Source organism: Carlito syrichta, unplaced genomic scaffold, assembly GCF_000164805.1.
Source record: "Carlito syrichta isolate Samal-C Ts95f unplaced genomic scaffold, Tarsius_syrichta-2.0.1 Scaffold311510, whole genome shotgun sequence".
Taxonomy (NCBI): domain Eukaryota; kingdom Metazoa; phylum Chordata; class Mammalia; order Primates; family Tarsiidae; genus Carlito; species Carlito syrichta.
The window spans coordinates 63,553-76,216 of NW_007255606.1; the positions used below are offsets into that span (position 1 = coordinate 63,553).

At 45.4% G+C, this 12,664-nt stretch overlaps 1 protein-coding gene across 1 annotated transcript in view; it reads left to right on the forward strand.

Moving 5' to 3' along the window:
* ATAD2 (ATPase family, AAA domain containing 2) overlaps nt 1-12,664 on the forward strand; it is a 68,167-nt gene that overhangs the window by 53,613 nt on the left and 1,890 nt on the right. The window contains exons 24-25 of the mRNA XM_021717916.1: nt 8,874-9,007; nt 11,319-11,447. Of these exons, the coding sequence (XP_021573591.1) occupies nt 8,874-9,007; nt 11,319-11,447 (263 nt within the window). The remainder of the gene's footprint in view (nt 1-8,873; nt 9,008-11,318; nt 11,448-12,664) is intronic.

The following is a 12,664-nucleotide window of genomic DNA, read 5'->3' on the forward strand; positions in this document are numbered from 1 at the left end:
CTAATTTTTTGACTTATTGTAGAGATGAGGTCTCACCAAGTTGCCCAGGTGGGTCTCGAATTTATGGGCTCAGGCAATCCACTCACCTCAGCCTCCCAAAGGCACGGGATTACAGGCTGAGCCACCGAGCCCAGCTTGCAAAAAAATTTTAAGGAAAAGTTAAGTGTGTCATGAATGCATACAATATATATGTATACCCTAGTCTATTTTATCATTTACTATCATAAAATGTATACAAATTTGTTACAAAAAGTTAAATTTTGTCAAAACTTTAGCACACAAGCACAGATCATAAATGTGCCATTTGCAGTCAAGAGCAATATAAACCTACATAAAGATTCAGCGCCAGGCTTGGTGGCTCAACCTGTGATTCCAGCACTTGGGGAGGCCGAGGCGAGTGGATTGCCTGCGCCCATAAATTCGAGACCCACCTAGGCAACTTGGTGAGACCTCATCTCTACAATAAGTCAAAAAAAAAATTAGCCGGATGTGGTATTGTGCACTTGTATTTCTGGCTGCTTGGAAGGATCACCAAAGCCCAGCAGGTCAAGACTGCGGTGGCTGGAAGCGTGCCACTGCACTCCAGTGTGGGCATCAGAGAGAGACTCCAACTTAAAAAAAAAAAAAAAGATTCAGTATTAAATCACTGGGTGTGGTGGCTCATACCTGTAATCCCAGCACTTTGGGAGGGTAAGTTGGCAAGATCACTTGAGTCCAGAAGTTTAAGCCTAGTTTGAGCAACATTGAGACCTCATCTCTACGAAGGGGGAAGAAACAGCTAGGTGTGGTGGCATATGCCTGTAGTACCAGCCACTCAGGAGGTGAAGGATCACATGATCCCAGGAGCTGGAGACTGTTGGCTAGGCATGATCATGTCACCATTCTGCATGCAGTCTCAGCAACAGCATGAAATCTTATCTCAAAAAAAAATTTCAGTATTAAGTCATATCTGCATAAGATTAACTGCAGTACATACCATAACATTATAATAATTTCCTAGCCACCACCTCCCGCTGTCAAGGTGAGCTCAAGAGTATCTGCTTAAAATGCTGTGCCATGCTCATCTCTGCGTGAACGATTCATCTCACCAGCAACCATCATGGTGAAAAGTGATCTCACAGTTCTCGTGTTTTTCATTGTGTCTGCAGTACTGTAAACCTTGAATTCAGCACCAAGGGGCAACATGGGGAGGGCCACTTGTGATGCAGGAAGTGTTCCCAGGAAGCAGAGATGTCATGACATCACAGGAACAAGTTGAGTTGCTTGAGTGTCCTTTAGACAGAGTCTACAGCTCGGTATACCGCTCTTCCGAGGTCAACGAATCCAGCATCAAATCCTGCCTAAGGCCTGTGTTAAGAAACGGAAATTTACTGCACCTATGCTAGCAGACAAAAACACCTTGCACTTTTTGCAGAGTATCTTTTTATCCTTTGTTGAAAATGCAGTTTCTGTGTTGGTGCAGGATTGCCATGGGAAAGGCCTGCCTGTAGACTGATGTGATTCAAGAAAAAGCAAAGTCATTAAGTGACAACTTAGAGCAAATGGAAGACGAAGGATCTTGAGTTGGGGAGTTTAATGCCAACAAAGGGTGGTTTGAGAATTTTAGAAAGAGGTTTGGCTAAAAAAAAAAATGTCAGTAAGGAAGAGGAAAAAACACAAGGACTAAGGCAGAAGGGATGGACTGGCTTGACTGTGTTGTGTGCTGCCAGCAGGTTCATAATCAGGACTGTCCTCGGTTCACAAAGCTGCTGACTCTCTAGCTTTGGAGGGGAAGATAAACACCAGCTGCCACTCTTCTGGTTTTACGACAGGGTGGCCTAGACAGCGAGAGCCTTTCTTCTGTATTAGTTCCACCAATGCTTTGTCCCTGAAGTCAGAAGTACTGTGGCCATAAGGGACTACCTTTTAAAATTTATTGCTTATCAGATGAGACCCTTGGCCTCCCATAACCCTGTGAATTCAACACCAATTCAGGGTGTAGGAGTGGTGTACTGGCCTCAAACACATCTCTAATCTGGCTTCTGGATTAGGGGATCCAAGGCTTTTTTTTTTTTTTTGAGTTGGCATCACTCTGGAGTGTAGTGGCACACTCACAGCCCCACAGCCTCGATGTGCTGGGCTCAGATGATCCTTCTGCCTCAGCCTTTCAAGTAACTGGAACTACGGGTGTGCATCACCACGCCCTGCTTTTTTGTTTGTTTGTTTTATTGTAGAGACAGGGTCTCACCAAGTTGCCCAGGCTTGTCTCGAACCCCTGTGCTAAGGCACTGCTCTCACCTCAGCCTCCCATAGTGCTGGGATTGCAAGCTTGACCCACTGCACTTGGCCCCATCAGACTCGTTACATATGGTGCTGCATGAAAAGGACTTGGTGCTGTGGAAGAAAACACCATGGAGAACCTCATGAGAGTCTGAGGATCACACCACTGAAGATGCCATCGCTGTCATAGAAAAGGCCGTGAACGCTGTCAAGCCTGAAACAGCAAGGGCCTGCTGAAGAAAGCTGTGTCCAGAGGGTACATGACTTCACAGGATTTGCGGCAAAGTTAATCCAGGAGATCATGAGAGGGACTGTGAACATGGCAATCAAAGGTAGGAACAAAGGATTGTGAGGTAAGGATCTTGGAGAAATTCAAGAGCCAGTAGCACACCAGAGGAATTCACGGCAGACATCCTGATGGAGAAGAGAGCTTCCAACCAGTGTCAGACGATGAGGGAAAAGATGGAAAAGAAGCCCTGCCTTCCCTTCCACCGCTTCTGCCTCTGCCACCCCTGAAACAGCAAGACCAACCTTCTGCCTCAGCCTACTCACTGTTGAGACAACAATAATGAAGATATTTGTGATGATCTTTACTTACTGAACAGTAAATATAATTTCTCTTCATTATGGTTGTCTTCGTTTTTTTATCTTCTAGCTTACTTTGTGGTACGCATACAATACGTAATACACAAAATGTTCATCAGCTGTTATTGACAAGGCTTCCAGTCAACAGGTAGGCTATTAGTAGTTAAGTTTTTGGAAAGTCAAAAGTTACACGGTAGGCTGGGTGCAGTGACTCACACCTGTAATCCCAACACTTTGGCAGGCTACGGCAAGAGGATTACTTGAACCCAGAAGTTCACGATCACCCTTGGTGCGACCTCATCTCTATAAAAGAAATCAAATTAGCCAGGTGTGGTGGTGCCTGCCCGCAGGAAAAAAATAAATGAGATTGCAGCTGTGGGGGGGGCTGCGTTCAGTGCCCTCCAACCCCCACATTATTTAAGAGTCAGCCGTGCTTTGCTCGTGTTATGTCAGCCAGAAGCTGAAACTGAACAAAAAAACCTGTGTACCCCTTGCAGAACGTTCTTTCCACCTCCTGCCCTGGCGTTTGCCTGCCCCGGTATGAAGGGCCTGCCCCGTGGGTGTTTCAGACTCAGCTGAAATCCTTGTCACCTGCCACCACCTAATGTGAAATGGTCAGATCCTCCCCTTTTTCCTACACATGTTGACAGGTGTTGGATGCTGAGGTGGCACTTAACCAGGGGCGTTCTGGCCTCCTCTTGATTGCCACTCAGCATTCGGATGTCTTCCCTTCCTCGGAAGCATTCTTCTCGAAGCATTCTTCTCGTTGTCTTTCAAGGCCACCCTCCATCCCCCCGGGCCTTTCTACCACCTAAGTTCATCGCTTCTCCCCAGAGCTACTGCTGTGTGGCTACAGTGCATCTGGTCTTGATAGGTAGGGTGTTTGACCTCTCTGTACCTTAGTTTCTTCCTCTAAAATGGTAGTGAGAATGATAAACCACATGGGGTAAAGTGACACTTCAGAGGTATACATAAAGGGCTTAGAAGGATTCCTGGTATAAGCTGGATGCTGGGAGCATGCCTGGAAGTCCAGCTACTCAGGACACTGCTGCAGGAGGATTGCTTGAGCCCAGGAGTTGAAGGCTGTGGTGCACCATGAAGGTGCTTGTGGATAGCCGCTGCCCTTCATCTCAGACAGCACAGCAAGAGAGCGTAACAAACGCTAAGCATGGGCTGTTTTAAGTCTTGCCCTTCTTCGTTTTTCATTCTGCTGCTGAGGTGATCTTTTTGAAATATGCATCAGACTGATTACCCGCCATTATCCTCCTTGAGATTATTCAAGGCAAAGTTCCAGCTCCTTACCATTTTGTGATTTGGGCCTTGCCCACTCCTACGCCTTCTCACGGTACTCTCTACTCTTTTTATTTTTTGAGTCAAGGTCTTACTGTCACCAGGCTGGTGCAGTAGCACAATTATGGGTCACTGCAGACTTGACCTTCTGGACTCAGGTGATCTTTCCACTTCAGCCTCCCAAGTAGCTGGGACTACAGGTATACACCACCGTACCCGGCTAATTATTTTATTTATTTATTTTTTTTTGTAGAGATGAAGTCTTGCTAGGTTGTCCAGGCTGGTCTCTGACTCCTGGGTTCAAGCAATCCTCCGGCCTTGTTCCCAAAGTGCTGGGATTATAGGCATGAGTCACCACACTTGGCCTCTACTCATGTTTATATATTCCTACCTTACAGTACCACTGTAGGTTCGTATATCAGGGTTTTTTTTCTCCACTCTTTCTTAGAACTTAGAAAATTGTTATAAAGAATAATTTTCTTTCATTATTTCTCTTTAAATTCCCTGAAGCTCAGTTGAAGAGAAGAATTCGCAAAAAGTCGAGATGGTACTTAGGCACCATAAAGAAGCGAAGGAAGGTCTCCCATGCAAAGGATGATGGCCAGAATGCCACAGATGACAAAATGGAGAGCGACACAGAGGAAGCTCAAGACACAAGTGTCGATCATGAGACTGGAAACACAGGAGAGTCTTCAGTGGAAGAAAGTGAGAAGCAGCAGAACTCCTCCGAAAGCAAACTAGAGTCAGGGAATAACAATCTGAGGACTTGCTGTGTGGAGGAGGAGGAGCTGGAAGACTCTCAGAACGCTCAGGCATGTGCAGAACTGGGGAACGCAGAGGCCATTTGCAATCGAGATGCTTCTAGTGCCCAGATAATAGATGCTGCAGACGAAAACGGAGCAAAAGGTAAGTCTTTGTCGATTAAAAAAGCAACTTACTAATTTTATTTTATTTTTTTAGTCAGTCTCACTCCTGTCACCCAGGCTGGAGTGCAGTGGCATGCTTACGGCCATCGCAGCCTCGACCTACTGCGCTCAGGCGATTCTTCTGCCTCAGCCTTCCACTGGAACTACAAGCACGCACTACCATGCCCAGCTTATTTTTTAATTTATTGTAGAGGCTTCTCACCAAGTTGCCCAGGCTGGTCTCGAACCCCTGAGCTCAGGCAGTCCTCTCACCTTGGCCTCCCAAAGTGCTGGGATTGCAGGCTTGGGCCACTGTGCCCAGCCCAACTTACTAGTTTTAAAAGGTGCTTCAAAGTTCCTAAACAACTAATTATCTCTCAATTTACTGCTTCTTGCTTGTCTTTCAGAGTGCAGGTGTTAGTTAATTGGAAAAAAAATACCATTATCCTTACTCACTATTGAGTTTATAAATCATTGTTATTAAGAATGTACTTTGAGCTGGGTGTGGTAGCGTGCACCTGTAGTTCTGGCTACTTGGAAGGCTGAGGAGGGAGGATTGCCTTAGCCCAGCAGGTCGAGGCTGCAGTGACCGGGAGTGTCCCACTGCACTCTAGCCTGGGCAAAACAGTGAGACTCCAACTCAAAAAAAAAAAAAAAGAATGTGCTTTGGCCAGGCACTGTGGCTGAAGCCTGTAATCCCAGCACTTTGGGAGATCGAGGTGAGAGCATTGCCTGAGCCCACAGGTTCGAGACCAGCCTGGGCAGCTTGGTGAGACCTCATCTCTACAATAAATCAAAAAATTAGCCAGACATGGTAGTGTGTGCTTGTGGTTTCAGCTACTTGAAAGACTGAGGCAGAAGGGTTGCCTGAGCCCAGCAGGTTGAGGCTGTGGTGGCCATGAGCATGCCACTGCACTCTAGCCTGGGTGACAGAGTGAGACTCCAACAACAACAACAAAAAAGCCAAGCATGGTGGCTCACACCTATAATCCCAGCACTTTGGGAGGCTGAGGCAAGATGATTGCTTGAGTCCAGGTTTCGAGACCAGCCCAGACAATATGTTGAGACCTTGTCTCTACAGTAAAATAACAAAATTATCCAGTCATGATGGTGCTTGTCTGTAGTTCCCGCTACTTGGAAGACTGAGGCAGAAGGATCACCTGAGCCCAGTAGGTTGAAGCTGTGGTGGCATGTGTATGCCACTGCACTCCAGCTTGGGTAACAGAGTGAGACTCTGACTCAAAAAAAAAGAATGTACTTTGGCATCAAACAGACCTGAATTTGAGCCTCCAGTTCACCACTTAGTAGCTTGTGACCTTAGGCAGGATACATAACGTGTCAGCCTGTTTGCCCATCTGCAAAACTGGAGTAGATAGTTGCTTAATAATGAGATATTTTGAGGATTGAATATAATAACCCATCTAAAGCACATGATACGCTTTCATTTTTAAGCACGATAAGTTTTCTGTGATTCTTGCTGAGGAATACAGAGCAGATCTTACCCACCCATTATTTTTCCATCCCTTGTTGTAGGTTAGGTCCAAGATTTTTTACATTACCCCAGTGAACCTGCTTCCCAAATCTTTCACTTAAAATTTTCTTCATCTGGATCTTCTTGAGGCTTTGCTCATAGACTTGTTTGGATTTTGGAAAAGCTACACATTACTTAGTCATACAAAGCAAAAAGGTGGATCATGGGATCAGAAATTCATTTTGCTCAAAAATAAGTACTGTCTCAATTCATAAGAGTGTTTTTTTTTTCAGTGTTCATACACTGAAGATAAGTCTATCCCAGGCCTTCCTTAAATGAGTTCTGAGTATATTTGAATAATCATAGCAATAATGGACTATGATATGGCCTTTCCAATTAGGATATAAATATCAATCTCCAGGTTGTATAATTTAATGTTTTGTTTTTAATCAGAGTTTTATTTATATCATTATCTTTTTTTTTTTTTTTTTTTGCATTGGAGTCTCACTCGGTTGCCCAGACTGGAGTGCAGTGGCCGGTCCTGGCCACCGCAGCCTCGACCTGCTGGGCTCCGGCGATTCTTCCGCCTCAGCCTTCCAAGTAGCTGGAATTACAGGCCTGCGCTATCACACCTGGCTGATTTTTTGATTTATTGTAGAGTTGAGGTCTTGCTGCCCAGGTGGGTCTTGAACCCGCGGGCTCAGGCAATCCACTCACCCCAGCCTCCCAAAGGCGCGGGATTACAGGCTGAGCCACCGAGCCCAGCCTTTTTTTTTTTTTTTTGAGTTGGAGTCTCACTCTGTCACCCAGACTGGAGGGCAGTGGCCGCTCCCGGCCACCGCAGCCTTGACCTGCTCAACTCCGGTGATCCTTTCGCCTCAGCCTTCCAAGTAGCTGGAACTACAGGCTTGCGCTACCACGCCCAGCTCATTTTGATTTATTGTAGAGATGAGGTCTCGCCAAGTTGCCCAGGTGGGTCACAAACCCGCGGGCTCCAGCAGTTCACTCACCTCAGCCTCCCAAAGCGTGGGATTACAGGCTGAGCCACCGAGCCCGGCATCGTTATCTTTTTTAAAAGAACGCAAGGCAGTGGGACAGGTGCTTGCACAGATATCAGGAGATGGGAGTTCTTGTCCTGGCTCTTACAACAGTTAGACATATGACCTTAGAAAAGTCTCTACCTCTCTTGGGTTCATTTTTCTCAGCTTTCAGTGAGTACATTATTCTAGACTGGAAACCAGCAGACATTTCTTTTCTTTTCTTTTCTTTTTTTTTTTTTTTTGAGTTGGAGTCTTACTCTTCACCCAGGGTGGAGTGGCATATTCATGGCCACCCCAGCGTCAACCTGCTGGGCTCTGGCAATCTGTCTGCCTCAACCTATCAAGTAGCCACAACCACAGATGTGTGTAATCACTCCTGGCTAATTTTTGGTTTATCGTAGAGACGAGGTCTCACCAACTTGCCTGGGCTGGTCTCGAACCCACGGGCTGAGACAATCCACTCGCCTTGGCCTCCCATAGTGCTGGGATTACAGGCTGAGCCACTGAGCCCAGCCAGCAGACTGTTTTTTAAGGACCACCTACCGGGTAGTTAAAGACTTTATGCTGGACAGTGACCTTAACAGTCTCAGTCTCTGTCCCAGCTCCACAGCCCTACAGAGAAAACTGCATTGAGACTAGGTGATGTGGAAGTGGCTGTGTTCTGATAAAATTGAATGTACGGTAGTAGGCCAGTTTCCCCTGGGTGGTAGGTTGCAACTCCTATTTTAGATTATTGAGGTCCCTTCCAGCTTTTTTGTTGTTGTTGAGTTGGTGTCTCACTCTGTCTCCCAGGCTGGAGTACAGTGGTATGCTCATGAGCATTGCAGCCTCAACCTACTGGGCTCAGGCCATCCTCTGCCTCAGCCTTCCAAGTAGCTGGAACTACAGGCACGTGCCGCCATGCCCAGCTAATTTTTTGATTTATTGTAGAGATGAGGTCTTGCCAAATTGCCCAGACTGATCTTGAACCCGCGGGCTTGGGCAGTGCTCTCACCTCAGCCTCCCAAAATGCTGGTATAGTAAGCGTGAGCCACCGTGCCCAGGCTCCTTCCAGCTTTTAAATTCCAAGTCTTATGCCCAAGAGGAAAATGATGTAATCTGTTGAAGATCCCCCTGAAATGCTAAATTTGAGAAATACTTCTCAAACTGCCCTTAATTTGTGCGGGTGTGTGAGTGGCAGTGTCTTACTCTTATCACAGAAAGAGTTAATGAGCTAGAATTGGTTTTGTGTCCTTAGTGAACATGTTTAACCTGCTTAGTGTTTACTTTAGGCATTAGGATGTCTGTGGTACCAGATAACAGTCATTTAATTTTTCATTCTAGCAAGGTGTGTCCTGCGGATGACTCGAGCCAGACGTTCTCAAGTAGAACAGCAGCAGCTCATCAGTGTCGAAAAGGCTCTCATGATTCTCTCTCAGCCCACGCCCTCACTTGTTGTAGACCACGAGCGATTCAAAGTATGTCCGTTGAGATCTCCTGCAGTCCCCAGGCATGGAGTTGTGGACCGGTGGCAGCCTGGCTACACAGGAGCTGCACGGGAAGCTGGAACTTTCCTTCTTCCCAGCATCCTCGACTGCTCTTCTCCTTCCCCTTTCCCAACCGGGAATTACATACGAGGGTCTGTGGTAGAAACCACAGGGGAAATGGCCACGTCAGTCTTATGTGCTTCCGGGTTGCCTCTTGCTCATTCTTTTTCCTACTCAATCTACTTAATCAGGTTTTCATCCTAGCCACGCTAACAAAATGACATCCTAACAGCTTACAATACCTGCCGTTGTTAAATTGAATTCTTCCTGCCTGTAGCATGTGACACTGTGGATAACTCTCCTTCCTTGACTATTGCATCCTTAAACCACTCTTGCTTCATCTATTTTTGTAAGCTCCTCAGGGTTTTTATTGGCCATTTGTGCACTTTCCCTCTCCCTTGTCCCTCTTTCATACTCTTAAAATAGCCATTACCTCTGTAAAGGTGATCCAACATCTGGAATTCTTCACACTCTGATAACCCTAAATAACAGTCATGTCTCTCCAACTAACAACTTGGATATGTTGAAGTTTCCTTAACATATCTGAAATAAAATTGGGTTCTTGCCCTTCTCTCCTTCAAAGGTTAAAAAAAATTGCATCTCAATTCCAATTTACTTGTTTTATCTTGGCCACATTTCAAGTCTGAGAACACTGAGATTTTTTTTTAGAGAGAACTATATGCATTTATCAATGATAAGTTATTTGTAATATAGATAGGGGTTTTAGCATTTGTGCAGAGAAATCTGCTCTGTGTAAGTGAACCTGCTAGTAGCCGTATACTCAGGAAAACCTTGCTTGTTAATGTAGCAGAGCCAATAAGAACTTGATGTCATCTTAGAGAAGGAAGCAGCACTATTTCTGGAGCAGTTCCTCTAAAGAAAAACTTGAGTCTTCCTGAAAAATCTCGTTAAAAATATATGTGGGCCGGGCTCGGTGGCTCAGCCTGTAATTCCACGCCTTTGGGAGGCTGAGGTGAGTGGACTGCCTGAGTCCGTGGGTTTGAGACCCGCCTGTGCAGGCAAGACCTCATCTCTACAATAAATCTAAAAAAAATTAGCCAGGCGTAGTAGCGCATGCCTGTAGTTCCAGCTACGTGGAAGCCTGAGGTGAAAGGATCGCTGGAGCCCAGCAGTTCGAGGCTGCGGTGGCGTGAGCGGCCACTGCACTCCAGTCTGGGTGACAGAGTGAGACTCCAACTCAAAAAAAAAAATATGTGTGTGAAACTAAAAGCCCTTATGAATCTCATGACCCTGAAAATAGTATTACTGAAATCGGAACTTTGTACAGTTCTTCATGTTGTTTGGGTTAAGGGTAGCAGTTGTTACTCTATTTAATTGCTTAATCAATTTTTACCGACTTATTTTGCTAGGTATCCATTTATGTCATTAGACCTAATTATAGAAAACCATTTACTGAGGCTCACTCAATTTGTACTTTTTCTGGTTATATAACCCACCACAAGAGGGACTGGGAATAGAGCGGTATATCCATTAGGCATGCAGTAAATAATGACCTGTTATAAGAGGATAAACTTGCTATATAGAATAAATAGTTTGCATGAAGGCTGTAGTTAGAGATGTTTAACATGTGGGTGTAGCTTATAACATTGGTCTAGTTCATGAGCGCCATGCAGTGTTTTATGACTGACACCTGTGACCACTTTAGTTGGTCTTTACTTGGCTGTGATGGTGTGTTTGTGTTAATTGTGGGGAAGCGGCCTCTCCTGGTAGAGCCAGACGTGGAGAGTCACAGAAACCCAGCAAATCCCCCATTTCAGCCATTGAAAAACCCTTCACAGGTGGAAAATCCTTTTGATATGAATAACCCAGAAATGGTGAGGCAGGTTGCCATTTAGGTAGTATCTGTTTTAGTCTCACGTAATGGCACTAATTAAAATGTACTTTTAGTGCCATGACGTCACCTGCAAAAACCATTGCCTTTTTTCCTGCTAATCTCATCTGAGGTTAAGTGATGGTCGCTGGTTATGGCTAGCTGACATTGCCAACCTCCTCAGCTGCAGTTTTTAGAGGAGGAGCCACCAAGGCTGAGGCTGGGCTGCAGATGGTGTCAACAACATGGAGATGTCAGAGCCACTACCAGAGGCTACCCTGTGCCACCAGATGCCTTGGTCTGCCCTCCCTCTGGCTTCTGGTCTAGCAGTTCCCAGAATCTTCAGAATTACCTCTCTTGTCTCATGTAATGCTCTCTCTCACATATGTAAACTCTCATATTTTCTTTCAGAATCTTTTGAGGACTGTTGTTAAAAAAAGTCAAGAATACAATATATTCCAGTTGGAAAATTTGTATGCAGTAATCAGCCAATGTATTTATCAGCATCGCATGGACTATGATAAAACAACACTTATTCAGGTAAACTATCTCGTGGAAACTTTTAAAAATGCTCTTCTCGTCACATAATATATCACTTATATAAGATTATTGTGAGACCCACCTGGGCAGGCGAGACCTCATCTCTACAATAAATCAAAAAATTAGCTGGGCATGGTAGCACGCGCCTGTAGTTCCAGCTACATGGAAGGCTGAGGCGGAAGGATTGCCAGAGCCCAGCAGGTCGAGGCTGCGGTGGCCAGGAGCGGCCACTGCACTCCAGTCTGGGTGACAGAGTGAGACTCCAACTCAAAAAAAAATTATTGAAGCTGTATTTAACCTGTATAAGAAACTGATTATAAGAACTTAAAAACATGTTTTTAATATGTGGATTATAAATTTTGTTTGTTTATTTGAGTGGGAGTCTCACTCTGTTGCCAAGACTGGAGTGCGGTGGGCACACTCATGGTCACTGCAGCCACGACCTACTGGGCTCAGGTGATCTTTCTACCTCAGCCTCCCAAGTAACTGGAACCACAGGCAAGCGCCATCATGCCCAGCTAGTTTTTCTTGATTTGTTGTTGAGATGAGGTCTTGCCAATTTGTCCAGGCTCGTTTCAAACCTGTGGGCTCAGGCAATCCTCTCACCTCGGCCTCCCAAAGTGCTAGGATTATAGGCATGAGCCACCAAACCCAGCCATGTATTATTTTTAAATACAAGTCAGTTCAATATTTTTGTATACTCTAGTTGGTTTTTTGTGTTTGTGTGTTTGTTTGTTTTTTGGAGTCAGAGTCACTCTGTCACCTAGACTGGAGTGCAGTGATATGCTCACAACTACTACAGCCTTGAACTGCTGGGCTCAGGCCATCCTTCCAAGTAGCTGGAACTACAGACCCACACCACCATGCCTGGCTAATTTTTCTTGATTTATTGTAGAGACAAGGTCTTGCCAAGTCGCCTTCACTGATCTCCAACCCCTAGGCTCAGGCAGTCCTCTCTCTTTTTTCTCCCAAAGTACTGGGATTACAGGCATGAGCCATCGTGTCCAGCTTTAATCTAGAGCTTTATTAGTTTGTATCTTTAATAAATAGTAGAACACAAATTATGGGCATTATTTTGTATATTAGTGAAGAATTGTAACTTCTCTTAAGATAGACCTGTTTGTCCACTTCATCTTGTTTTATAGCCGGGCTTGGTAGCTCAGCCTGTTATCCTGCGCCTTTGGGAGGCTGAGGTGAGTGGATTGCCTGAGCCCGCG